The 27969-nt window shown below is 36.4% G+C and overlaps 1 protein-coding gene across 1 annotated transcript in view; it reads left to right on the plus strand.

Annotated features, from left to right (window-relative positions):
• Positions 1-26985, plus strand: part of LOC121304830 (excitatory amino acid transporter 1-like) — a 34208-nt gene extending 7223 nt beyond the window's left edge. The window contains exons 4-10 of the mRNA XM_041236243.1: positions 8785-8989; positions 13418-13460; positions 15253-15524; positions 16086-16319; positions 20352-20546; positions 22631-22765; positions 25195-26985. Of these exons, the coding sequence (XP_041092177.1) occupies positions 8785-8989; positions 13418-13460; positions 15253-15524; positions 16086-16319; positions 20352-20546; positions 22631-22765; positions 25195-25396 (1286 nt within the window). The 3' untranslated portion in view covers positions 25397-26985. The remainder of the gene's footprint in view (positions 1-8784; positions 8990-13417; positions 13461-15252; positions 15525-16085; positions 16320-20351; positions 20547-22630; positions 22766-25194) is intronic.
• Positions 26986-27969: the final 984 nt, after the last annotated feature.

The raw sequence follows: 27969 nt of genomic DNA on the forward strand, positions 1-27969 counted from the left end.
GGATGGGTATATCCAGAAAACAAACAAACAAAAAAAAAAACTTTACGTAGTAATGAAAATAAATAAACAAATATATATTAAAACACGTGTGGCTTTGCTTTCATTTTGCTAAAACTATAAAACAAAATAGATGAATGCCTTCACCAGTTGTCAGTTGAGTGCCCTGTTGCTTTATGAAGCAAGTGCAGAATTCAGAAAGGAATAAAACAATTGTAATGGAATAAAATAAAAAAGTAACTGTGAAACAGAAAGGAGCTGTGAAGAGTGTCACCTGTCGTCCCGTCCCCCGTCCCCCGTCCCCTTTTGTTTTTGTCTGTTTCAAAGTTGTGGCTGCTTTAATATTTTAGAGAAATTTAAGGATTCTACCCTTCCGTTCATTTTTTGACCCAATCCATGTAAACATGCTAACCTGTAAAAGAAATTGGTTGGATTCAACTACAAAGTTGTTTTTTTCATCAAACATAAAATAAAGAGCAAACAAAAACTGACCTCTCTTTTATCAGATGCTGAAAAACACAAAGAAATAAAGGGCTGCCAAGACAGTGCTTTGTTAAAAAAAAAAGTTTTGCAACAGTTATTAATTTAAAGGTCCGTGCAGGTAGCAGGATTATTTTGTGAAATGTTTAGCTGTTATTTTTAAGTGTCCCTTGGTTGCCAATTTCTGGCATTGGGACAGTCGGTCCTTTGTACTCTACTATTAAAATGCAGTAACTGGACAAAAAAAAAAAAATCTTGGTTTGAGAATGTCAGCTGTTACTAATCACCCCTCCGTGGCTTGCTGTGAATCCCCTGCTCGCCTTTGCCTCTTGCTCTGCTTAGCACACATAAAGAAGATAAATTACCCTCTGGTTTTCCTTGAAAAAGCATATTGTTTGTTGCATTCCATTACTGTGAACAATGGATACAGGCAATGGACAAACAGATTCGTAAAGGTACATGGGTACCTAGCTGACCCAGCTGAGCACTACTGAGCAAGTGGATATGAATTTCATCACAGGCACATTTCCAACAAAATGGTCTGAGCATATAGGTTTACACACAGAGTCCACTTAAATATTGGCTTGTTTAGCAGATTCCATTCCGTTCCAAATGTGTCCCAGTACTTGGACTGATATCTCCTCATATGGAGTTTTATTTTATTTTTATTTATAGGGCATGTAGGAAGATGACACAGATGACACTGGGTTTCATGTGCACACTGTCCCTTCACAATGTCTCTGTAGCGACAAGTGGACTGGTGGCTGGTTCTTCTGTTCACTGCTTCCCGTTGATGTTGGTTCACAGAGTAGAGCCTCACACATGGATGCAGCTACCTCTTCATCTGAAATAAAGCTACTTTTTTTTTCTTAATGTGAAAGGCTTAGAAACTTTAAGAGGGTTTAAGATAAAAGGTATTTTACTATGGTGTATTGTTTTTACTCATTTTATAAAGCTCAAATGTTCCATTTTCAAGTATGTTTGCTATGACTGGACAAACTATTCCAATGAGTGTTTGTTTGGCATGTTAGTTGCAACAGGATCATATCTATTGATATATACCAAATGGTTAAGCTAAGTTGTATGATTATTGCAGCTAAGCATAGTATATAAAACACACATGCCCTCTTCAATGTAGAGGCCCTTTGTGGTGACAATGTTCGGTCATATAACTGCTGCTTGCCATTCCTAATGCATGACAAGTATGGATGTTGCACTGAAGCATTCCTGTGAAGCTTACAAAGTTAATATTCATACTAACAAATGTTTCCTTGAATTGTCCCAAATAAATGCTACCAACTCTTACCTTGGTTATGGGGTGATTGTTTTTATTATAACCCTAAAGACTCTTGGGACAGTATCCCCTCAATGGCGGTAACCTAACCCTTTCTGCTGCTCTCTAAAACCTCTCCTCATACAGTGATGCAAAAATTTTTCTTTCTATAGCACCTTTGTCTAATAAACATTGATGTAATGGTTGCCCTTTGCCCTGAATACTCTCCTGAAACACTTGTTACGTCTTTATTTTGGGCACAGTGTGACTGGTTCTCGCTCATTTAGAAAAGAAAGGAGTTTTTTCTACTCTTTTACATCCCCTCTTTCCCTAAACGACGTTTCTTTAGTCTACGGAGATTGCAAACACTTCGCATGCCGTTGCCACAGTGACGGAAAAGCGTTCTCATTGTGGAGGATGGCAGTGCGACAAGTTTCCCAGGCCTGTCAGGAATGAAGTGGGGAAAGAGGAGCAGGGACGAATGGTATCAGCGCTGTGAGATCAGTGTGGGAGAGAGAGCTTCTGCAGGATTAAAGGAACACATACATCTCCCACAAACAATAAGCTTTGCAAGCAAACGCTGAATGGAAATAACGTACATATAATAGTCCATGACACTTTGAAAAACAGGGTTAACATTATTTCTGCTGAATCCAGCTTATTATCAGAGACCATTCTGTCTACAGCAGGGGGGGGGGTCTTTAACCCTTTGTGTGCAGATGTGTTATATCGAAGAGTCGCTGCTTCTATGAAATTAAGATGTTTTTCAAGTTAAAAAAAAGAAAGAAAAGCAGTGGAACACTTGCCAGAGTTATTAATTGCTTAGCTAATATCAAGCTCTGACTCTGCCTTTTTATTTAGGAGAGGGGAAGGTCAGAAATCAAAGGCAGTTACTAACCTAACGTTAGCTCCATTTCAAATTGTGTGTTTTGGCGAATTTGGTGGCAGTCAGTTTGACAGTAAAATCTATTGCAGCAACTTCTGCTTTGCAAACTTGAAGCAGGTTTGGTTGCTGATGACATATGCAAAGCTTAAGATCAATCAGTTCACCAGTTCCCAAGAAGAACATTTTGAAAGGTTTTTCCAAAAAATGTGTCGGGCCACCATCCTGTTTGATGCAGGAGTGCAATTTGCAGCTAAACTGTAATCTACACAAGATGATACCTATCAAATTTCAAGTTAATTGGTTAAACCGCATGCGAACAGGAGCAGTTTGAAATTAATGGAAGAATAATAATAACAAGAAAAACCCTGACATAACAATAGGCTTCCCAAACCAGCTTGGAATCTAATAAAACATTATCTGAGACATGACCTTACCTTTTGCAAGCTGGTGTTATAACTTGGATACAGCATGGTGCATTAAAGTCAGTAACCCAGCTACAACTGTAGAGTTATTATCCCAAACAAAAAACTAAATCACATAGCTAGGTTTATGAATGAAGCCATGTGTACTGTCTACAAATAGGTGAAAAGTTGGTGAAAAGTCACGAGAATGGTATTTGGGATGTATCTTAGGTAAGGCTACCAGGCTTACATTTGTGTAAAAATGTACATTGTGTGTAGTCTTGGCAAGAAAATAATACTGGTATATTAAATTCATTAAAAAAAAAAAAAGTGTCATAAGGCGTCATGTGTTAGATGAAAACTTTATTATAAAGGAGAAATAAATGGATAAATAAGGAAAAGTTATTTGCAAATTTGAGCTGTGGGTGAAAAATAGAGACCCAGGTAAACAAACCAGCGGCAAGAAATACAGAGTTGAAGGGGAACACAATTACAGTGGGAATTACAGTACACAAAAACAACTGCCCAGATTGCTACAATAGAATGACATTTTTAAATTGAGAGGTTTATACAAATAAATACTTGCAATCACAGTTGTCAAGGCTCAGCCGTTACCATGGGCACGGTCTGAAGGGAAACGGAAGCTCTGACTAGCATGTGCGCAGATGTCTACTTTGGAGCGAGTCGTTCGTGAATTAATTGTGATGGAAATAACCAAAGATTACCCGATTTTTACAATTTTGAATGAATTTTAATGAACGAATCTCCTTCCCTAGTGTTTAAATACTGAGAAACCCAAAGCTTGCTGTATAATGTTATATACTTATATACTTCCTGAAGCTTGAAATACAGTTCCTATCTTTCTTTTTTTAATGGGTAGTTTGCTGCATGTGCAGTTATTATGAAAGACACACAATAGTAGGGCAGTGCGTGTGTATATATGTCTCTATCTATCTATAGACTTGGGGAGGAGGAGAAACAAATGTAGTCCAAGAGGGGCTTAAAGACTACTTTCCCCAGAATGCCACGGAAAGGAGCCAGGGTGAGGTACAACTGGCTCTAAAAGTTAATGAATGTCATCTGCCTGTGATTAGCAGATGGGTATTTAGCAGGGGACAAATGCTTGTTCTGGGCATTCTGCAGTCAGTGTGAAGGAAAGAGGCTGTCAGGGACGAGGAGAGGAGAGGAGAGGAGAGGAGAGGAGAGGAGAGGAGAGGAGAGGAGAGGAGATTTTGTTTGTGGTTGTGTGTAACCTGAAAAATAAACGTTTTATGACTGGTAAATGGCTTAGCTGTCCAGTGTATTAGCTTAAAGACAGCTCAAAGTTTAGTTAGTACTCCATGTGGGAGTTAGATTTTTGTTTTGTAAGTAAAAGTGCACACAAGTGCTAAAGTGCGATTTTGGGTCTGTGCATTAAAAGGGGTTGCAAACCTAGAAATTAGTGAAATTTCTCACTAATATATCATTTTTATGTTTGATCTCATTGTATTTTTATAGAGGGCATGAGCAGTATTTACTGTAAATAGGCAGTTAGAGTGGGTGACTGTTACTGCCGCTAATGGTAACTAAATTATGTTTCTGTGCGAGGTCTGTTAATAACAATTATGTATGTAGTTAAAATATGATGTATACTATTGATATACATCTATTTGAGTTGTTTTATTAATGTGTATCTGTAATAAAATGAAATTTGTGAAATTAAAACAAAACATTATAAAAAATAATTTCACGGGGCTCTAGGTATTGTAGATGTTACCATATTTAAAGCACAGTACCATTTATTCTTTGGACATTTTTATTTTGTTCTGTTTTCTGTAAATAAATATGCATGAGTGCTTAAACTGTAATTCTTTTGGCTCTGCCTGCTATTTGTACAAGTCTTAAAAGCTGCACCACAATGCTGCCCTCCCACAAGAGGATAAATGCATTTTAAAATGTTGACACTGCGTAATGATTAACAAGCAAGGTCATTTTATACTCCACATGCCAGACCCTGAGTACTCATTTGTCTGGCCAGGTGCATTGTGGACTCTGAGGTTTCTGTGCTGGTACGCAAATATGTAAAAAAAATACACCTACAGCCAGTCTCTGAAAGTAAGGTTGTTTAATAGCAAGCCTGACTGCTATGTGATTTTAATGTAATACAGAAATGCATTGGGGATAAAATAATACAGTCTTGCCTGCTGCTTAATGTTAGTTTTATAGGTGGGTAGCAAAGGCTTTGGTTCAATAAACACTTCATACCATCACTTGCCATTCACACTAATTCAATGTAATGAACTCTGTGAAGTAGTTTAGCATAATGAGCCAATTCTCTTGAGATTCCCAAATAAATGCAATACACTGCTTTAACTAAGCGCCTCACACTTTTCCTCTAAAAATACTAACTGAAAAAGGAGTAATTTGGCTTCAGTGGTCCACAAAGCCTTCTCTCAATGAGATATGAAGAGTTTTTTCTTTGCGCTTCCTTTGTTAATCCTTTTCAGAAAGCAAGTTTCTCACAGTTTAATTGGAAAGCTTCTGTACTTTTAGTCCTTTTTAACTTTTTTTTAAGTGTTTGTTTCCAAGCATTTCTTCTTGGAATGCGACGCCATGGTTTCCCATTTCTTGTTCAATTTGAAACAGAATTATATTTTCTTGATATAACTGTCAACTGCTTTGTAACCACTTGTGTTGTTACTCAGGATTCACTTTTGTATTTATTACATTATTTTTACTATTCGGCTTTGTGGCAAAGTGCCCGCCCCTGTGTGTATTTTGTGTTGTATGTTTTCACTCACTCAGGGTTGTGTGCTTTGGTGAGTGGAGAATGGGATTGGAGACGGAGGTAATAATAATAGTAGTTAAAAATATCAGCTCACAGTGTTTGTTTAGTGTTAGTCTGTTTTGTTTGTCTGTTTATTTTGGCCTCACGTGCCGTGTGCTGTTTTTATTACAACCTTTTTATTTACTGTCTGTTCATTTATTAAACGCTGAGCGCAAGGAAGTGCTCAGCTTCCCCAAAAGTCTGTCTCTTTGGATAAGCTAATTAACACACAAATGTCTTCTTCACTAAAACCACTAATCTGATCGAAGCAAACATTGGCATACATGATCCAAGACATGACATGATATGGTTTTCTTTAACGTTTGCCCAAATGATTTTGCTACAGTAAAAAAAAACATGGCTGCCGTGGGCCAAGCCATTGTCAGCACTGCTCTAGTTGCATATATTGCGCATAAAATGAACAGTGTTGAACAAAAACTTCACAGAGTAGTGGAGGCCTGTGGGAATGAATGTATGCTCTGTTAAAAAAAAAAAAAAAAAAGTTGACCTTTGACCTCTCCTTAAGACCAAATGTAAAACTAGTGTATAACTGATTACAGAGTGTAGATAGTCATGGTTACTATCCACAGATCAGAACCCATATGAGTGCTAATCAAAAATTACCTTGATCGTGATCTTTGACCTCTCTTTCAGGTCAAATGTGTTGTTACTATTAATGTCAAGTTTGTAAAAAAAATAATAAATAAAAAAGGCCTATGGAAAGTGATGTCTACCACTGACTGAATGGCAACCAATGAAAATGCTTACATTTCACAATAACTCCTTCGAAGCTGTAAAGTTGCTTCAACTTCTAGTTCGCAGTAGTTGTTGCAGAAGCAGTACAAAAAACAAGAAATTACACATTGAGATATTGTTTAATTACAGGTATCCTCCAATAAAAAGGAACTGTTTCTCTGTCACAGTGATTTAACCATTGGACAGTGACCATACACATTTGTGGCAGTCATTTTATAAAAGTGTCATATCTTAGAGACCATTTGTGGTACTTACATCATATTTCCAGGCTTATAAAATACTGGCCTGTGACCCAGCATGGCTGCCATATTTAGGTCTTGTGACTTTTACAATTTCTGTATGATGGGGGCATTTTTTCCATGGAAAAAAAAAGTCTCACGTTTTCTCACGTTATTTTGCTAGTAAGTTGGACTGCTATGTCATTTTCTTTTAGGGAGAAAAATGTGGTTGTTTTTAGGTTGTGTTGAAAAACCGCAAGTCTTCCTCCTAAAAAAAAGTACGGGAAACCATAGCTTCAGCAATTCTGATCCTTTCAAATGTTTAGTACATTTTCAAAACATTGGTAGTAAATCTACAACAGGCTGCTGGCTCACATTTCCTACTACATAACATTATTATTATTATTATTAATAATAATTATTAAATAATATTATTATTATTATCATAAGGCTTAACAAATTCCTGAATCTAAATTCTGCAGGGATAGTACATTTTCTGGAACACTGTTCTGTAATAATTGTATCAAGCTGATGTTAAGCTCCAAGTCTGTCTTTTTTGAAAAAGCTTGTGGAACAGTTTTTTTTTTTTTTTTTAAGTTTACATTCTTCTAAAACAAATCTTGCACAATGAATAAGGTTTAAGAGATTTTAGGTCAATTGGCGCAGTCGGTAAAATAATACAGGAGACCACTGGCACCAATTCCCAGCTATGCTAATTTAATACATTTTGGGGTACAAACTTGGCTTTTTTTTCCCTTGGCAGGTACCCATGATAGATGCTACTTAAGGCTATTGTACAATGAATTCCACCTTATTGCTAAGAGAAAAGTCTAGACTTAAAGCAATCAGCTATCCAATGATGAAACACAAAGATAACACAAGTTAAAGGATGAAAAAGTCTTTCTGCGCTTTGCAAACGGCCTTGTTGTTGGTTGTTTGTTTGTTTATTATTTATTTCTTTATTTATTGCACAGGGCTGAATTTTAATTTTTACTAGCTTCAGATGTTTTAAATAACCTGCTTATAAATCAACTAAACTATAAAGCACTATGAAATGGCAATAATTTTTTGAAACATTAAATAAATGGTGTCACATAAAAAAAAGTACTGAATGAAGAGCTCTCTAAATCCCTCTTAATGTGTGCTTATTCTTTTCCTCTGTGGTCAAGGAGCATGCCAGAGCTAATTCCAGAACATCTCACGGTCTGTAGTTATAGTTATTAAAGCTTTTTAGCGTGAGAAGGCGATTTACCCACCCATTTAAAGGCATACTAGGTTTTAGACGTGTGAGGAATGTGTGTGATATGTGCGTGTTACATTACATACGTCATGACAGTGGAGAGAGAATTTCGAAATTGTGTGAAAGCCCAATCACTGATTTTCATACTCAAGTTCCACTATGAATTGTTTAACTCACATATCAACGGTAGAGACCAGATACTTTGAGATAGCATTTTCACATTTGCTTCACAGCAGTCTCCTGTATTTATTGTGTTTACGTTTCATAATAGCGATTGGCTTTTAATAATCATATGTGTTGTAATCTTTCGCATTCTCAGAAATAATTTGTGAAATTCAGATTTCTTTTTTTTTTTAAATACTAAAATAAAACCGTAGCAGTGGTCTTAGCCTTACCACAGACCATGTCCAGATGGTAAACACCACTTTTGCTTCATGTCACAGCTGTATTGTTGTGTTCTGTGGTTCTCTGACTGTTTAGTTATTTCATTGAAGATATTTTTATATTAAACGTTACTGCTTTAACCCCCTATTTTGTTATCAAGGCCTGAAATGACTACATCACCTTAGCAGAGGCCTTAGTTTTACATTGCACCAGTGCTTAAACATAAAAACAAACCCAGTTTTTACTTGGTAATATAGACTTGTGGACTCTGCATCTGTTGACTGAACTTATGGTTTCTTTTGGTTCAAACTGAACAAAGCATTGTGTGTTTCAATTTGATCAGGAATGGCAGCCCTCGACAGCAAAGCCTCTGGAAAGATGGGGCTTCGAGCTGTGGTGTACTACACGTCGACTACAGTCATCGCTGTCTTCATTGGGATTGTAATGGTCCTCATCATCCATCCGGGGAAGGGGTCAAAAGATGAGTTTAAAAACCAAAAGAAAATCCAGCAGATCAGCCCTGCAGATGCCTTTCTGGATCTGATCAGGTATGTAGCTCTATCTTTTGAGGCAGTTATCGCTAACATGAGTTAATTGGGCAAAATTAATAAATGGAGGCACCTGTGTGGGACCTTTGTGTTTTTCATGCCAGCTTTTTAAAGGAACACTCTACCATAGGCCTCTACTGTATTTAAGTGAGTCTGAATTGGGAATTCAAAGCATTACTTAAATACAAATGTTGTTGTGTTTTATAATAAGTAAGCACAATTACGTGTGTATGTATGTTTGAGTATACATACAAACATACAGTTGTAGTCAAAATTGTACATACCCCAATGGAAATGTATAAATTCTAGAAATTTCTCAAAGAAAGAATTTTAGAGGAAATGTGTTGTAGCAAAAGTTTTGCTTTTGTGGAAAATGTTACAAGAAATAGATGTCTACAGTTATTTACTCCATCAATTCTTTTGCAAAACTCCAAAAATGTTCATTCAAAAATACCCTAGAAATTTCAATATGATAATGCAGAACCTAATTCTAGAAAAGTCTAGAAAGTGCTGGATTGTAGGTGAACATTCTTAGCGAGTATAAAAGGGTTAGGCATAGGAGGATTGCTGTCATTAGCAATAAGTCAATATGGGGGAAAAAGTAAACAGCTACCTGAAGACTTTAGGCAGAAAATTATTTACTCTTATAAAGCTAGAGAAGGATACAAGAAGATTTCCAAGAATTTGAGCATCCCAATTTCAACTATTGTTTCTATTATCAAGAAGTACAAGACTCATGGTATTGTCACAACACTCCATCGGTCTGGAAGAAGGAAGGTTCTTTCACCAAAAACAAGTAGAAGTTGTGAGGAAGGTTAATAACAATCCGAGATTGACTGCCAAAGATATTCCAAGTAAATTGGCTGCAAGTGGGACTGGGCTTTCCACTTCAACCATTGCATGGTGAAGGTCTCAATGGTCGCAGGCCAAGGAAAAAGCCACTCTTAGGAAAATGTCACAATGACAATCACTTAAAGTCTGCAAAACAGCATTTGAATGATGGATATGAGTTCTAGCAAAAGGCTTTGTGGAGTTGGGAAGCAAAAATCGAGCTATTTGGCCATGCTGATAGTCTTTACGTTTGGAGAAAGTCTGGTGAGGCATACAAAGAAAAGAACACTATACCTACTGTCAAACGTGATAAAAATTGATTCCATAGCATACCAAAAGATATTGGCCGATCAATTGAAATTCTCCATTCCAACACAACAACGATCCAGAGCAAACATCAAAATCTACTTCAGAATGGTTAAAGAAGAATAAAATCAAGGTTCTGGAATGGCTTAGTTAAAGTCCAACTGAGAATTTTTGATATGAGTTGAAGAAGGCTGTGCACAAGTGAAGTCCTCGGAATTTGAATGAACTGGAACAATTTTGCATTGAATATTGGTCAAAAATCACTAAAGAATAATGCCACAAGCTAATTGACAAATATCCTAATCATTCAAAAGAGGTTATTATTGCTAAAGGTGTCTCAACTAGCTATTAATTAAATTTTCCTTGTCATTTGAATACTTTTGAATTGCAAAAACAATTGCTGAATTACAAGTGGTACATTGAAATTTCGTTCTGTTCGATATTTTATTTTAAAACACTGAAACTCAAAATCAATTATTGTGAAGTGACATTGGTTTTATGTTGGGAAATATTTTTAAGAAAAATAAAAAACTGAAATATCTTATTTGCATAAGTATTCAACCCCCACACATTAATATTTGGTAGAGCCACCTTTCGCTGCAATAACAGCTTTAAGTCTTTTGGGGTAAGTATGTACCAGCTTTGCACACAGTGTCGGAGTGTTCTTCTTGGCAGATTTGCTCCAGGTTGTTCAAGTTGGTTGGACGACACTTGTGGACTGCAATTTTCAAATAGTGCCACAGATTCTCAATGGGATTGAGATCAGGACTTTGACTAGGCCACTGTAGGACATTCACCTTTTTGTTCTTGAGCCACTCCAGTGTTGCTTTGGCCTTGTGCTTGGGATTATTGTCCTGCTGAAAGGTTAATTTCCTCCCAAGCTTCAGTTTTTTAGTGGACTGAAGCAGATTCTCTTGCAGTATTTTCCTGTATTTTGCTCCATCCATTCTTCCTTCAATTGTAACAAGATGCCCAGTCCCTGCTGATGAGAAGCATCCCCACAGCATGATGCTGCCACCACCATACTTCACTGTAGGGATGATGTGTCTTGAGGCATGGGCAGTGTTAGGTTTGCGCCACACATAGCGCTTTGAGTTTTGGCCAAAAAGCTCCATCTTGGTCTCATCTGACCACAAAACCTTTTCCCATATAGCAGCTAGATCACTCTCATGCTTTCTGGCAAATCCAGACATGCTTTCAAATGGTACTTTTTGAGTAACGGCTTCTTTCTTGCCACCCTCCCATACAGGCCAGTGTTATGCAGAGCTCTTGATATGGTTGACTGGTGCACCATTACTCCACTCCCAGCCACTGAACTCTGTAGCTCCTTCAAAGTGATTGTTGGTCTCTCTGTGGCTTCTCTCACAAGTCTCCTTGTTTGAGCGCTGAGTTTTGAGGGACAGCCTTTTCTTGGCAGTGCCTGGGTGGTGTGATGCAGCTTCCACTTCCTGATTATTGATCCAATTGTGCTCACTGGGATATCCAAACACTTGGATATTATTTTGTACCCTTTCCCTAATCTATGCATTTGTATTACTTTATCTCTAACTTCTGTAGAATGCTCTTTGGTCTTCATTTTCCTTCAGATTCACAGCCTTACCAATGATCCTTCAACAGTGGGGTTTTTATGCAGAAAATGTGACATTAACTTTAATGGTTCACAGGTGGAGGCCAATGGTAAGTTAATTGTGTCCTTGTTAGGGCAATTTCTTTCATCGATGCAAACTGGGAGCTTCCACAGCACAGGGGTTGAATACTTATGCAAGCAAGATAGTTTCAGTTTTTTATTTTTCTTAAAAATATTTCCCAACATAAAACCAATGCCACCTTACAATAATTGATTCTGAGTTTCAGTGTTTAAAAATAAAATATCAAACAGAACGAAATTTCAATGTACCATTTGTAATTCGGTAATATGAGAGAATTGGTCAGGGGTCTGAATACTTTTGCAAGGCACTGTGTGTATATATATATATATATATATATATATATATATATATATATATAGTATTATATATATATAATATATATATATCACTTGACCGTGCGTATATATAGCGTATACCATGGCTTGCATATTACCAGAATTTTGATTTTGTTATATCGGTTACGTTAAACCACAGCATAAAATGTATGGTATTTCACAGATTCCTCTATATTTATTTACTAAATTCCATGACAAACTGCCATTTTATTTGTTATTAGTTACGAAACCACAGCCAATGGTATTTCACAGATTTCCTTTAATTTATTTAGGGATAAAACTCCACACAACTTTCTTAGTGAAGACAGCAGTCCATCTGAAAAAAATAAATACACAAAATAAGTGCACCATCAAGAGTAGACACAGAACAGTAGATGAAGAAGAGCTAAATGAAATAGAAGAAAACAAAGACTGAAAAAAACAACAGCATGGGCTGGTTAATGTACTTAAAGAAAAAATATGGACATTCATTTTATGGAAGTTTCAACAACATTAAGGGAATTTTATGCCAGTGCAAGAAGTTCAGCTGGGAACCAGTATTCAGTCTCCAGTTTTATAACGCTGAACTGGACTAAATACATATTTTAACAGTAGAAGTTTTAACATCTCTACTGTCAGCGAGTTTAAAACCAACAATAATGTATTCCTGTCAGTCAGGAAAACTTTTATAAAAGCAAGTAAAAGACAAGGCCAGACACAGCCTCCCAAATTACCGGCCTGGATTTTAAACATCTGCGGGAAACTGAAGTAGTGTCCCCTGACATCGTGGTCGGATTGGTGCATAAAGTCTGGTTTGATCATCAACTTAATCTGGCAGAACTAGGACACGGGGGTGTCCAACAACTAACTAAAATATTTTTTGTGATCCAAAAGGATGAATATAACGAGTTCACAAACTCACCTGAAACGCAGATCCGGCTTCAGTCTCCATCGCAGCTGCTCTCTTTACTTCTTTAGTGTCATTTGAAGCTCCGCCCATCATCACAGCTTGTACTCAGTCCTCTAGTTTCTAGTGAGATGTCACTTTTAATGCAGAAATTCACAATAAACGAACATGTGCAATTTATTTTTAATAAGCAAACAATGAATTACATTAAATGTGGGACTATCTTACACTGTGGATGTATACACAATAAAAGTTTCTGGTTTTGTCTTAATTTAAATGTGTTTTAGTTTTTCTTCCCACAAATGCCAGTTAGCCGTGTTGTAAGCGGTATAAACTACTTCAGGCCAATATATATGGTTTTATTTATACTGCTTTGGATAATAAAATGCATGGATTTTATGATTTCTCTCCTATATTTCAGAAACATGTTCCCTCCTAACATTGTACAAGCTTGCACACAACAGGTAAATTTTATATATATATATATATATATATATATATAACATATGTATTATTTTATTAACACTGTAATAAATTTTAGGTATGAACGTTATAAGGTTTTCATTTTCTGATGTATCACAGAGTATTCCAAAGTAGAGAGTTCCAACACTGGATAACGCATAACCATACAATGTCTCTAAAATATCTAGTATTTTCTAGTACACTGTACAAAAAGACTAAAGTAGCGTCTGTATCTCTTGCCAGACTTTGTAAAGTTCTTTGTTTAAAAGCTTGGCAATGGATAGGAAGCAGGGTAAAAGCATTGAAACACAAGAACACAAGAACATTTACAAATAGGAGAAGGCCGTTTGGTCAAAGACACAAAAGACAGGGTAAACCTTAGAGAAGCAAAGCATGACAAACACATTCCCATGGTAACTTTACCTTCATATGGTAAGGGTTTGTCCAATTTAACAGAAATTGAAAAAGTGGAAAACTATTCAATATTCCTACTGGCCGGAATATGTTAATGTTATTCTTTACAGACTATGAAGTATCAATTTAATTAAAATAATAATAGTAAAGCAACAATAATAAAAGTGGCATAATTTATAACGTTTTTGCAGAATGCCTTTAGCAAACAGGAAGGACTGCCAAGGTCTTTGTACTCTGTGAAGGGTGTAACAGCATGGGAGGGATTTAATTAATTTTTTCAATATTGATTTACATTTAAAAGGTACAACCTAATCACTTGTGGCCACAATTGGTCTCCAACATTGGCAGCTAAGAAATAGGGTCGTAGTGTTAAGCAGGGTCCGGAAGGGCACTGTTGTTATTGGACAAAAAAGGGCAACAAAAACAGGACACTCTGCAGGGGGCTAAACTGGCTTTGGAGCCCAGGGTAGTGTATGAAGTCACAGGGACTTGTTTTTGAATTCATGGAAGCAGACAGCAGGAATTCAAATACAAATCTCTCTCCTTTTCATGTCTCTAAGAATAGACCCTGTTGGAGATTAATGAAATGACCCTTTTCTTCACACAATAGGGGATAATGATATCAATCAGAAAGATACTTTTCTGCTTTTCTGTATCAAAGTGTGAAACCTATTTCACCCAATTATTTTGCATAAGGACCAAACTAATCAAATATCCCAATTATATATCTGAAAAGGAATCATGTTTCCCTCCAAAGAAATTAACCAAAAAGAATTGGAGATTTTAAAAATTTATTGTGTAACTGAATGAGTTATTCTGAGGTTTGCACCACAGGTTTCCTCTATTTTAATATATTCAGCTTCTCTGAACGTGGTGTGTATCCATGTGACAGGCTGCTGGCATGTGGGTGCGTGCATTTGCTGTTGAGTGACAGGCAAGAGAACGAGACGGAGGTTGATGTTGCTATGCTCCGCAGGCAAACAGGATTTTTTTGCATATTGTGAACACAGACAATGGCTCATGTGACGCTACCAACAATGGTAACGCACTGAGGACATACAGGGGAATGTACATAAAGCAAAATAAAACAGTGTGCAAAAACTATAAATCAAAAGGTGGCCTGAAAATGTTGTGCACTACTTCCCTAATGCATGGAGGTCCTGTCTGCACACCCCCCTGTACTTCACGGGGATCTACCATCCCCAAACTATTCTTTACTTGCATAGACACAAACCCTGACTTTGGCTTCCTCTTTTGCCATTGTTAATAGTCACCAAGACCTTTTATATTCAAGTGTGACTTAGTGAGTTATTTATTTATTTCTATGAAGGTATTTATGATCTGCATTTGACAAATCAGCTTTCTTTGTTTCTGTTCTAGTTTAAAACGCAGTATGCGAAGAGAGTGGTCCAAGTAACTGTGACAGTAAATGAATCGCTCTTCAACCTCACAAACAGCACTCAGGAAATATTAAAGGAAGAAATGATTCCCATACCTGGCTCAGTGAATGGTGTAAATGCATTGGGTTTGGTGGTGTTCTCTATGTGCTTTGGTCTAATCATCGGCAGCATGAAAGAAAAGGGGCAAGCACTCAAAGACTTTTTCGACTGCCTCAATGAAGCTATCATGAAACTGGTGGCAATAATCATGTGGTAAGTGCTGGCATTGTGATTTTCAATATGTCATTTACAGCAAATCACACTTTCAAAGCGTTTCAGCACAACCCCTCGATGTACTGCCTGCATTACAAAGGTGATTCGTTGGTTGATGTTTAGTTTTGTAGATCGTCACTCAAAACTGTTGTATTATAATGGCAGACAGGGCGAACATTCTAGTTGAAAGACATCATTATTTTATATATCTAACCATAACTTGCTTACAGGGTTCAATTGACATAATACTGGTAACAGGATGTTTTAGATTTTGATTAAGAGTGCTTATCCGTTTAGCAATGTAAATGGAAACTTCCCTGACTGGGCAGAGTGAAAGCATGTTAAAAGCATGTTAAATGTATAGCAGAAGCTTGGTGAGAGATAAACTTATATAGATGAGTCAAAACAGAAGTTGTACTTTAGGTATAGTTTGTTTAAATAAGGACAGCACCCTCTGTCTTATTACAAATTGATGTCTTGCCTTAAAAAACTGCTACCTTTTATTGCTGAGACAATGAACCTTGTTATGAAATTACGGTTTTCATTTACCCTTCTACCTAGGTATGCTCCCATTGGAATCCTCTTCTTGATCGCTGGAAAGATTGTTGAGATGGATGATATAAGTACGGTTGGTGGACAGCTGGGAATGTACACAATAACAGTTATTATTGGATTGATGATTCATGCCATTTTTGTCCTGCCAACACTCTATTTCGTTGTGACACGTAAAAACCCCTTTGTGTTTATTGGCGGATTGATTCAGGCACTGATCACCGCTCTGGGAACATCCTCCAGGTAAGAGAGTGGCCTTTCATAGGCTTGGTTTACATGCACTTGAAAATTGACTCTACAGTCATGACTGTGTGACGCTGTCACACGAATACATCGTGAAACAGCAAGAGGACATCCATTTACAGCGCGACTTTAAAGGCAGGGTCAATCGCTTTCTCACGATAAAAATAGCTGTAAAAACCCATGTAAACCGCAGCAGAAATCGTACTTGTGGCTCACAAGGTTTCAGCAGTCAAGATCCAGTTTTTATGACTTTATATCATGTAATCTCCAGCACAAAGGCCGTACAAAACATAGACACCCCCCCAAGACACACACACACACACACACACACTGTACATTTATGGACTGCTTCAACACTAGAGCCACCACAGTTATACGCATTCTACAACAACTGGTATATTTTAAACACCATCAATATTAAAATGAAAGACAAACTATCGAATAAAACTCAAAAGTTTTATTCAAGCACATCATATCAAACATATGTACAGTCAAAACATCATATTTAAATGAACAATTAAACATAAAAGGGTTTATTTTCTAACTTACCACATATAAAGCACTACTTCAAAAATGAAAAACTACAATAAAATAAACTAGGGTAATTAAGGTGCTGCTTAATGTTGTGTAAACGTTTTATAAATATATAATATGTGCTTAATAACCAGAGTGTTACAGTGTTAATAAAGCATTGTAGATGGTTTATAACCATGCATTAGCCATAAATGGAATTCCAGTTTTAGAAAGGGGACAGTTTTTAGCCACCTATTGTCCTTTGGGATGTTTAAATGTAATCCCATCTATGGCTATTGCATGGTTATAAACCATCTATAATCCTTTAACACTATATCATAGTTATTAAGCAAATATAATATATTGATAAAATATTAATAAGCAGCACCTTACTATAAAGTGGTACCGAAACTAATGTGTAAACAGGTATATGCACATAAAAAACTGTAAAAACAAAAATAGTTTTTTAATCTAAAACAAAAGTAACATATGCTTTATCTTGTGTGTCTGTGTGTGTGTGTGTGTGTGTGTCACTTGTAGCAAAGAATCCAGGTTCAGCTGCTGCAGCTTTGCAGTTTTCTGACAGAAATGTTTCTGCTGAAGCGCTGTGGCTAGCTAGCTTCAAGATTAAATCTCTCCTACCTTGTACAAAACAAAGGAATTGATGGCTGCCGGGTCCAGTAGCGATAACCAAAGGCTTTTATATGTATGTGTGTGCGTGTGTGTGTGTGTGTGTGTGTGTGTGTGTGTTTATGTGTGTGTGTGTGTGTATATAAATTGAATATTAAAGGTTATATTCATAATAAAACATGTGTTGTAAATAGTGGTTCTAGTGTTAATGAAATGCAACTTTTAGATGTTCCACAAACACAAACACATAAATATAAATTGTAAGTAGTAAAACTTGTAGAAATTATATTTGATACAATTTTGTGTGTGCGTGCGTGTGTGCGTATGTGCGTGCGTGCGTGCCTGCATGTGTTGAAAAGGTAACCAGACAAACAAGTAGCTAAAGCGCTGCATACTTCAGAATGTGAACACGTGAATTCATTTCTCTTGTTAAATGTTTTTATCTTCATGCCAACACATGAAGCACTCCTCACGATATTCAGAGTCATTCTTTTCCTACTTAGTAAGATTTTCAAATATCCCCTCCCCTAATATGAATTGAGTAATCTGCATTGGTACGGCTGATTTTTCTTCCTAAATCAGAAGTGCAAAGCAAGGCATTTCCTGAAAAGTAGGGAAAACAGGTTGTGAGGAAAAGGTCATGACTTGTTCATGTAAACAGCGCCAGTGTTTGATGTCGACAGCTCTTGTGTTGCATCATGATCTTTTCACAACCCATGTGTTTCTAGGGACTTATGTAGACCCAGCAATTAGAACAGGGGTGTGAAACATGCGGCCCGTGGAATAGAATTGTTTTATTCACTAGGATACAGGTAAAAAATAAATGAGTGCTGGGACAAATATCCAAACTAACATTTTTTTACATGTATTCGAATGCAAAAAAAATGTCCTTGTCCGTCAGACGTTATTTTATTCGTGTGAGATTTTATATATATTCTCATGGAGGCCAACAGCAATATTTACTCTGCTGGAGCCGCTGCTCGCTTTCCCTTGCTTGCTACCTGCTTGCCATTGTCACTGCTGCTGTGAGTCAGGGCGTGTCCTACCGGCGCCCCATTGGCAGACGCAGAGCAGTTGGTGTGGGGGGTGGGGGTGTTCTCCTGGTGCGCTCTGACTGTCAGCTAAGATCAGCCCAACGCAATGGTGAGTGTTGCTGTTCACTCTATTTGCTAAATAAAATAGCCAGGTATTTTGGAAAATAAGTTGTACGCTTGGATTCTTACTACTGCTACAATCAGGGTCCGTTTCTGTCTGCAGTACTAGGGTGCAGGTCATACTTGCAAAACTCGTATATTAGTCAACGTTTTAATTCTTTCATGGCACAAACCTAGTTTAGTTAAGTGGAATGCAAAAAAAAAAAGAAAAAAGTGAGTAAATATTGTTTTTTTGTTTTGTTTTTTTCATTGTATGACGCCCTCTTTTTAACATTTTATTTTATTTCAAGTGTTTATTCAAGTTAAAAAACAATGTTACTACTGCATGAAAACATGTCTATCACTACTTTGGTTATTGCGAAGACACAACAAGGTCAGTGATTCTTTAAAAAAAAAAAAAAGTGTTGTCTACTTTGTTTTACTTGAAATACACACAAGATTTAACTACTGCATTGCTTTCTTTGTTTTTGTAGTTAATTCATGAGAGTAAAGTAAGGCCCTTCTTACTTCAGGGATATTTTTCAACTTTAATACAGTGTTACATATGATGGCTTTGATAACGTTTTTAAAAAGAAAATCCGAAAAACTATCTAAATCTTGAACAAATATCACAACATGAAAATTCCATGTTCATCCCAGCATTAAAAAAAAAAGAAAATTACAAAATATAACTAGATACTGATAATTTTTTTTTTATTTAGCACTCACCAAAAAGATAAAGACACTAGAACATTAGTGACTCTACTGTTACTTCTAATACCTGGAACCTTTGCAATATTATTACTGTTTTAATGGGCTGCCCTTGACCTAAGGCCATTATCACCCCTAGTTATGATAATTAAGTCAGTAACAGTGGTTTTAAATAACTGCATAAATCCAGGATACTGTAATAATCAAACAGTTAACATCATTTACATCTTTTAAAGTGTAAATAAAGTTGTAATGCTTTATAAATGTAGTATATATATATATATATATATATATATATATATATATATTATATATATATATATATAGTAGCAAGAATATTGTACCGCACAAATATTATGCAAAATGTTATTGTAGTACAGTGTTATTATTTCTATTCAAAAGTATACATGTTAATAATACGTTAATATCATGTTAATATAGTGTGTCATTGGACAGTGAACGCCTGTGTGTGGATAATGTCTGTTTACAGGCTGCAAGTAACTATATAACTCGTACACAGATGCTTTCAGTCCTAATGTATAACTCTATTATATATTTATTTATTATTAATATACAGTACAAGTTCAAAATCCAGCTACATTTGTTTCAGAATCATTACCAACTTTTATTTAGTCCATTGTCATGATGAAGAGAATACTGTTAAATAACTAAGGTAGGTGGACAATTGAAACGACTTTGTAGTTGAACAGAATTCTGAGAGGTGACTCAGTTATGATTAAAGCAGGTGACATGATATGGAGAATAGAGCGCGGTAAAAACTGAAAGTGGTATGTGTGGGTGATCAATAGGGTTTCTCTGTGTCGTGGAATACAGAAGGCAAAATGTGCACTCTGATTGGCTGACAGATCCTGAGCAGTCTATAATTCCACTTATAATGTATCCCATATAAAGTGTTATCAAAGAAGGATGTGGTTTTGGGAGGTGCGGACAGCGGTGGCTGCTAACATTCTTTTTCTAAAGTACAAATGACAGCTGACCTCAAATGCAACACAGGGCTAGTAATCCACCCAATTTTATGTTCCAGCTCTGCAACACTGCCTATCACATTTAAATGCCTGGAAGAGAACAATAAAGTGGACAAGCGTGTCACCAGATTTGTGCTGCCAGTAGGAGCCACCATTAACATGGATGGCACAGCACTGTATGAGGCTCTGGCTGCCATTTTCATTGCTCAGGTTAATGGATTGGATTTGAGCTTTGGGCAGATCCTCACAATCAGGTATTTTTACAAATGCTTGGGGTTATTTTTGTACTGGATGTAAAACTGCCACATTAATTACACTACTGTATATTTTACACTGCTTTTTTTAGGACCGGTAAGGCCAATTGCAGGGCGCAAAATAACCGGCAGCAATTGCAGTGCTGCTTTAAAAAACTTGCAACAAAAGTTGCCTCTGTGCCCGCCGTCATTGCCAGCGGTGTCTGTAACCAGCACATTTGATCTACAACCCATTCACAAACTTGCTCCACATCAGCTGGACTGTTCTGTCACAATTTAATTCTGTCTCGTCTAATCTCATCATGCGAGAAAATTACTCATTATTATAATGTATTATTTTTGCCATTCTTTTCACTATACACCTCCCAGCTCTAAGCCATGAGAACGATGTATCATTGGTTAATAAAAGGTTAACAGATTTCAGTCACAGAGTTGTTTTCTGGCAGTGTCACTGCAGTTGTGTGGTTTTTCCCAAGCATGAGCAATGGCAAACCAGCAGCAAATTAAAAGAAAGAATGAAGAAGAGCTGGCTAAAGCAGCAGCTAAGTTTTCCAGAACTGATATGATGTTCAGGGAGGAAATGGACGTACAACAGCTCGTCCCCAATACTAACATCAAATAATAATAATAATAATAATAACCACTACTTCACCGACAAATCTCATCCCCTTCCAATCCCCTCTCAAATGTTTAAGTAGTGAGAATTTGGTCCAGTAGCTGTTTATTTATACTGTACATTAAAAAAATACAGTTTTCATTTTAATGAATAGAGCAAATTATCAGAATGTTCCATAGGACCACATTATACTAAATGAAGTACAGTGATCTGTTTATGGATTTGAGAATAGCCTTCAAATATATATATATACCGTATATATTTTAATTTACAATTTAGTAAAAATCACCTATCGTATATCACATTACACAAATACATTCTATGATCATATGTGGTATAAGCAGATCTTAATATGCTTAAAATTAAGAACATAAGAACATAAGAAAGTTTACAAACGAGAGGAGGCCATTCGGCCCATCTTGCTTGTTTGGTTGTTAGTAGCTTATTTAGAAATTGCAATACATTCAAACGCAATACGCATTATAACCCATCTTGGGTCTTCAGCGTATATAAATCACTCATTTATATGGACACTTCAATGACCATTGCTGGGTTATTCAGCCGAAAAATCCACAATAAAAATAATTTATTTTGTTCAAATTCTTACACAAGGAGCTAGTAGCTATTACATGCGTTATGAAACAAGTTGGAGAGAGCACTAGCAATCGAAACACAGTAGTTCTGTTTTGTAACTAGTAACATGTGCTTTCATGAAAGGGGTTAGAATGTATGTGCTCAAAAGCAGCATTCCACTTTCTTTCTTCAGTCGAGTGTCCAAATTGACCAATTTCAGCAGAATAAATGTTATGGCCCCCAGTAAGTTCAAATGCAGCTTTCTTTATTGTTATTATTAATTGTATATTTTTATTAATAATAATTGTTGTTATTATTATTATTATTATTATTATTATTATTATTATTATTATTATTATTATTATTATTATAAATATTATTAATCTTTTTTTTTGACAAAGAATAATCACGTCCATATATCCTTTTTACTTTTTATTCTCAGATCATGCAGCAATCCCACTATAGGCTTGTTGTATTTCTTGTTAATTGTTTTATGAATGAGTAAGAAATCGCCTTGGTGGCCTTGAATTGGATTTTTTTTTTGTTTTTGCCTCCTTGCCCCTTGCCCCCCCTTGCCTTGGTGCCCTGGATTTTCATGCCCGCCAAAGACAATATTGCCTTGTCCTTCATAAACTTAAATTCATGCCCAGCAATTGCAAAACTTTTTTTTAAGTACAATTACACAAAATGGTACAATTACACAAAGTGGATATATACAGTGATCAAATTTAAATAAATCCATGGATAATGTCTAGGTTGCAATCCTAATTAGTATGTCAGCAGTTGGTAGACAGTATTGTGTTGACAAATTCCTCTTGTGTAAAACTCATAGTAAACCTAAACTGATATTCCTGTATATTGTATCTTTTTATGTCCTGTTTTCCCTATGAAACAGCATCACAGCAACAGCTGCCAGTATTGGAGCAGCAGGAATCCCCCAGGCTGGGCTGGTAACCATGGTGATCGTGTTGACCTCTGTAGGGCTCCCCACAGATGACATCTCACTTATTATTGCAGTAGACTGGTTCCTGTGAGTAAATACTTACTGCTTTTTATATAATGTTTCAAATTTTTTTGCAGTGATGGTAGTCCAGTAGCAGATGTTCTGGTAAAAATGATAGGTAGTAGAGGTACAATATGCGAAACACATAGATTTGGCATGCCCTTTAACTGATCCTTGTTACAATCCAAACATGTGTCCATCTGGTGATTGCTGTATGAAGTACAGGTATCATTAGGTCTGATGTTGGAGTTTCTTCTTCAAAGCAGCAGTGGTCTACTTCTGGGTTCCCGATACTTCTTAGTTCCACCAAACTATTCCAAAATGAAGTCTAGTTTTTGAGCACCAGACAAGTAGACATTTCGAGCCCAGACTGGCCAAAAAAAACAGGAATGGACGGCTCAGCCAAAGCCGTGTATTGCATTCTATATGAACACTTCCTCATTTACTATGTTACTCATGCATTCAAGATATTTAAAGTGTAAATATCAGATGTGAGTCACCATTGGTTGGGTTACACTTTTACATACATAATAGTAAAAGTATTAAAACACAGAAGCACATGCACAAAGAAAATAACTATCATCATGTGAATGTATCTTAGATTTAGTAAGACAGCAGTCCTCTCTGCAGACCAGCCTATCGGTGCTAAAGCTCAGCCAGTCCAGTCTTGTAACAATGGTGGCTGGTGTTTCTAGTTTAGGTTGACCACACAGAATTTGATGTCACACAGGGTTTAGCAGACACAAATCAGCCTGTAAATATTGAAGCTTTTCCAGTAATAACTGTGTACACTTATTTGGTGAAGATAAGGGTTAGATTTAGGTTTACGATGAGCGTTGTACATAGTAAAGGTGTGTACCATATTTGTAACGGGCAGTGTTGTGTGATACACTGCCGTTACAGATTCAGTCCAGTCCAGTCGGTGAGATGAGTCCCACGGAGGTGCCCATGATCGTCGGTTTGCGCCCAGCCTCTGTCCTGTTACACCACTGCTGTGTATATGAACAGTTTTCTTATTATTCACACAGCAGTTGTGTAAATGATGCATATTTCCTCACTATGTATGTTTGGCTGCTCAAACCAGTGCAAAATGTTGTCTTGTACAATAAGAGAACCCTACACACAATATATTAGCTTATTATAAATAACACAAATGAAGATAGTACTCGGGAATACCTTTAAAACAAAAAATATTTTTTATTTTATAGAATATAACTTTTACCCCCTCTCCCAGTAATTAAATGGTTGAGTCCAAAATCAACTGCCAGTCTCTGAATAATAATGCATGTAGGCCTACAGGTAATGTACTAAATAAATAACTAATTAAAGGTACAGGCACATCTTCAGATCGTGGTCCTCTCTTATCCAGTAAGAGACACAAGACGTCTTAACTCGGGGTAGTGGTGTGAAAATACAGAGCTCAGCAATTACCCCTTTCTCCTAAAAAAGTTAAACTTCATGAGTGTTTTTTTTTTTTAATGGGATTTATTCCTGTTTTATTAGCCATTAACCTCAATTACTCTGCACTGGCCATGTCCCATTTGTGTTAGACAAGAGAAGACTATAAAGGATTAGATGTCATATATAATGCCATTTTACATATTCAGTACAATAAACACAAACAAACAAAACAAACGACCAGCTGAATAGATCAAAGAGTAAATAATAGTTCCAAATGTATTTTCTTACAATACTTTAAAGAAACACATACTTTCTTGGAGGCACCTCCAATAAGTTTCCCTTGGTAAATTGATAAACATTCACTGGCTGTGAGGAAGTCCTTTAACAGATAAAGTGAGAAAAAAAATCAATCATTAAAAGCTTGTTTTGATTTGTAAACACTGTGTGATGTCATAGTGTAAATAGCTAGACAGTCTCAAATCTTGGTTCCCAGCAAGATCAAGTGAAGAACATCATGTTTCTCTAGTGAAAGCATGCAAGGGGGTTTGGTTTCCCCTGAAGGAAAGGGCATAGCTAGCCCTTGTAAATGGTACAAAGCGCACCTTGTGTGTAGAGTGGGAACTGCGAATTCCCAAGTGAGGAGGGGATTGGGTTTCCTTCTGAAGCTGGAGGGCACAAAGGATCAGAACCAAGGCTGCTAAGAGCACAGCATATAAATCTCAAGAGGTCAAACAGCCCTATCACATTCCCCATCAAGAGCTAAAACAGCCCATTCACTGAAGGGATAAGGCAAATTAACAATGTGAGACAAAAAGCTTCCCCCGCTACCATCATCAGTGTGTGTGTTTGTAATACTGGCATGACTCCAGTTTTAAATTAGCAATAAATGTAGCGCTCTCCAGTACAAAACATGGAAATTTAAACCCAAAGAACACACAATATGAATATCGTGTTTTTACATAGTCCTGAAACATAATTTACACATTGTATGTCCTTGGTCATTAAAAGTAGCTGCCACAGCACAGTCACAAATGTTTTTTTTTTTCTTTCCACAGTGACCGCCTGCGTACTACCACCAATGTCTTGGGTGATTCCATTGGCGCTGGAATCGTGGAATACCTTTCCAGACATGAGCTACGGAAAGATGTCGAAATGGGTAACTCAGTGGTTGAAGAGAACGAAATGAAGAAACCATACCAACTGATTTCCCAGGAAAACGAGAATGAAAAGCCTTTAGACAGTGAAACCAAGATGTAGTTTTTGTTTTAATTTTCTAGTTTTTTTGGGAGGGAGCGGGGTTGTTTACAGGTTAGGTGTTAGGGTTTTCCCAAGGTCCATGTTTTAATATCACTTGTCTCATTTGTGAAACATTCATAAGGATTTGAGGTTACAAAGAGCTATGAAAAACAAATGCTGAAAGTGTACATTAGGTTGTGAGTGTTAGTCCTAGACACTATGGTCATAGCTAATGGAGTGGTTTTGTTCTGTCAAGTTTAATTCTTGAGAGATTCTCGGATTTGTTTTTTCAAGTATTCTAGATTAACATTAAATTGTCTAATTTAGAAGTATTGTGGGTTGTTTTTGTTTGTTTCCATAAGTGCCAGGTGAATAATATAATACTAGTGTTAACATGACATTTTGTTTTGTGTTTTTATCAAGAGGCTAAAATGTTTCCATTGTTTAATATTGTTTTGTGCATGTTCATGACTGAAATGAGTTAACAGAAAAGTGTAACATTTCTATTTTTTAATTATTTCCCAAAGCACAAGCATTTTCTGCTTCTTGCTGAAAACAATTTGCCATTATACGATTGTCACTACTAGGAGTTCTGCCATATGACATCATTTAAAGCTATGGTGATTATCATTACTGTATTAAATGTGGGGTTGGATATAAGGGAGGGGTCGTATCAGTTAGGAAGGAAGTACTTGAGGTAGGTTGAAGAAGGTTGCGAGGGAACTGGATAATTGAGGTTAAGGGTAGGGGTTGCATGAAGTTGATGCTTTTTATTATTTTCGAAGCCCTGGCGTAATTGAATTTTCATTCAAAAGGATTAATGTCAGTGCTTCCTGCCAAACAACAACAACAACAAAAAAACCTGAATGTTCTAATTGACAAATTCTCTTTAGGCATTGAAGAGAGTTTTTATTTCTGGGTAAACTTGATAAGGGTTTTTTTTTTTAATACATTTTCAGTTTTATTTTAAGAATTTGAATTCAGTCATGGTGTTTTTATATATTTAAGAAGGCTACAATTTACCTACAAATTCTCCCATGTTGTGCTTCTATCATCATTTGAGGAAAGAAAAAAAAATAACAGCTTAAAAGCACTTTCGAATCTTCAAGTACATGCAATTTTTTTTTTATATTGACCTGTAACTGTTGTCAATTGTTTATTTTGTCACCAGTAGTATAGGTAAACAGTGCCTTTTAACAGCTATGGTAATTTAAATAGAAGTCTTTTAATTATACATTTATTTGGCTTACAAAATATCTAGATTGTAGAAAATAATTTTTATACAGAAAATGATATAGATAATTTGTGTACAAAACATTAACTTCTAGGATACGTGGAATAATGGTTTACTTGTGCCACTGTGCTGTAAAACTGCTGAAAAGACATGGTCTTTATTTTGATAACCTAATATCCTTCCATGACATCACTTGACAAAAGCAAATTGTAGCACAATGTGTTATGATTGTATGACAACTAACTAATGGAAACTATGATTATTGTTTGATATTGACTGTCAGGCTTGTATGTAAATGCAGCACATGTGATTTGATATAAAAAGGTTAGATTCGTCTCCAGTAAATATAGTTTTAAATAAAAAAATTAAATGAAAATGGTTTCTATCTGACATTCTTTCAGATTTTAATAGCGACACTTTCTGTCTTCTCCTTTCTATACTACTTTTAATGCTTTCTTTCATACATGAAAACTTGTGAACAATGTGATGGATCTTCAGCATTAGAATAATTAGTCCCAAAAGGATATCATAATTTTTGTTTTGTCAAGGAAGTTTACCACCTGTAATTGTTTTATCATGGCAAGATAAGTAATAAAAAGTAACACAGCATTGCCATGTGGTAAGCTGTAAAAAAATAATAGCAATATGCATGGCTGTGTTCGAAGGTTTGTCAACTATCTGTAGAGACGGGATGGACTGCACTTAAATAACAAGGGAACCAGTCTACTCGGAGAAAAGATCCTCGAGCAGGTTCAGAAGCATTTAAACTAGAAAGGAAGGGGGGAGAAATCAACAAAAAAAAACAGAAGGGAGACCGCATCAAAACAAGAACAACAACTCAGGTAAGACAACCATTAAATGTATTTATCTAAATGCTAGAAGTATCAGAAACAAAATTCTAGAACTTGAAGCTACTGCACTAACAAGTAACTATGATGTGATAGGTGTTACAGAAACGTGGTTGTCTGAGAGTGATGGGGACGAATATAATATTTGTGGGTATACACTGTATAGGAAAGACAGGCAGGACAGAAGAGGAGGAGGGGTAGCGCTATACATAAGAAACAGTCTTGAAGCCCAGGTGTTAAACCTGGACAAAGAAAATAAAACAGAATCAATATGGGTCAGAATAACAGACAAAAATTCAAAGGGCATATGTGGCAGAGCAAAGCTCTGCCCTTTTAAATTGGCAGGGATGGGGTTAACTTCCCCTGCCTGCCTGGGTTTATTATGTTCAGGTGGCTGGGGTTGATTAGTTGATTAGGTTGATTAACGATCAATCAGCGCCCAGCCACCTGATATAAAAGGAGGCCTCTGCTTCTCATTTGGGAGGAGGGAGCTGAGGAAGCAGGTTGGTGTT

The sequence above is a fragment of the Polyodon spathula genome, chromosome 2 (assembly GCF_017654505.1).
Source record: "Polyodon spathula isolate WHYD16114869_AA chromosome 2, ASM1765450v1, whole genome shotgun sequence".
In the NCBI taxonomy this organism is placed as follows: domain Eukaryota; kingdom Metazoa; phylum Chordata; class Actinopteri; order Acipenseriformes; family Polyodontidae; genus Polyodon; species Polyodon spathula.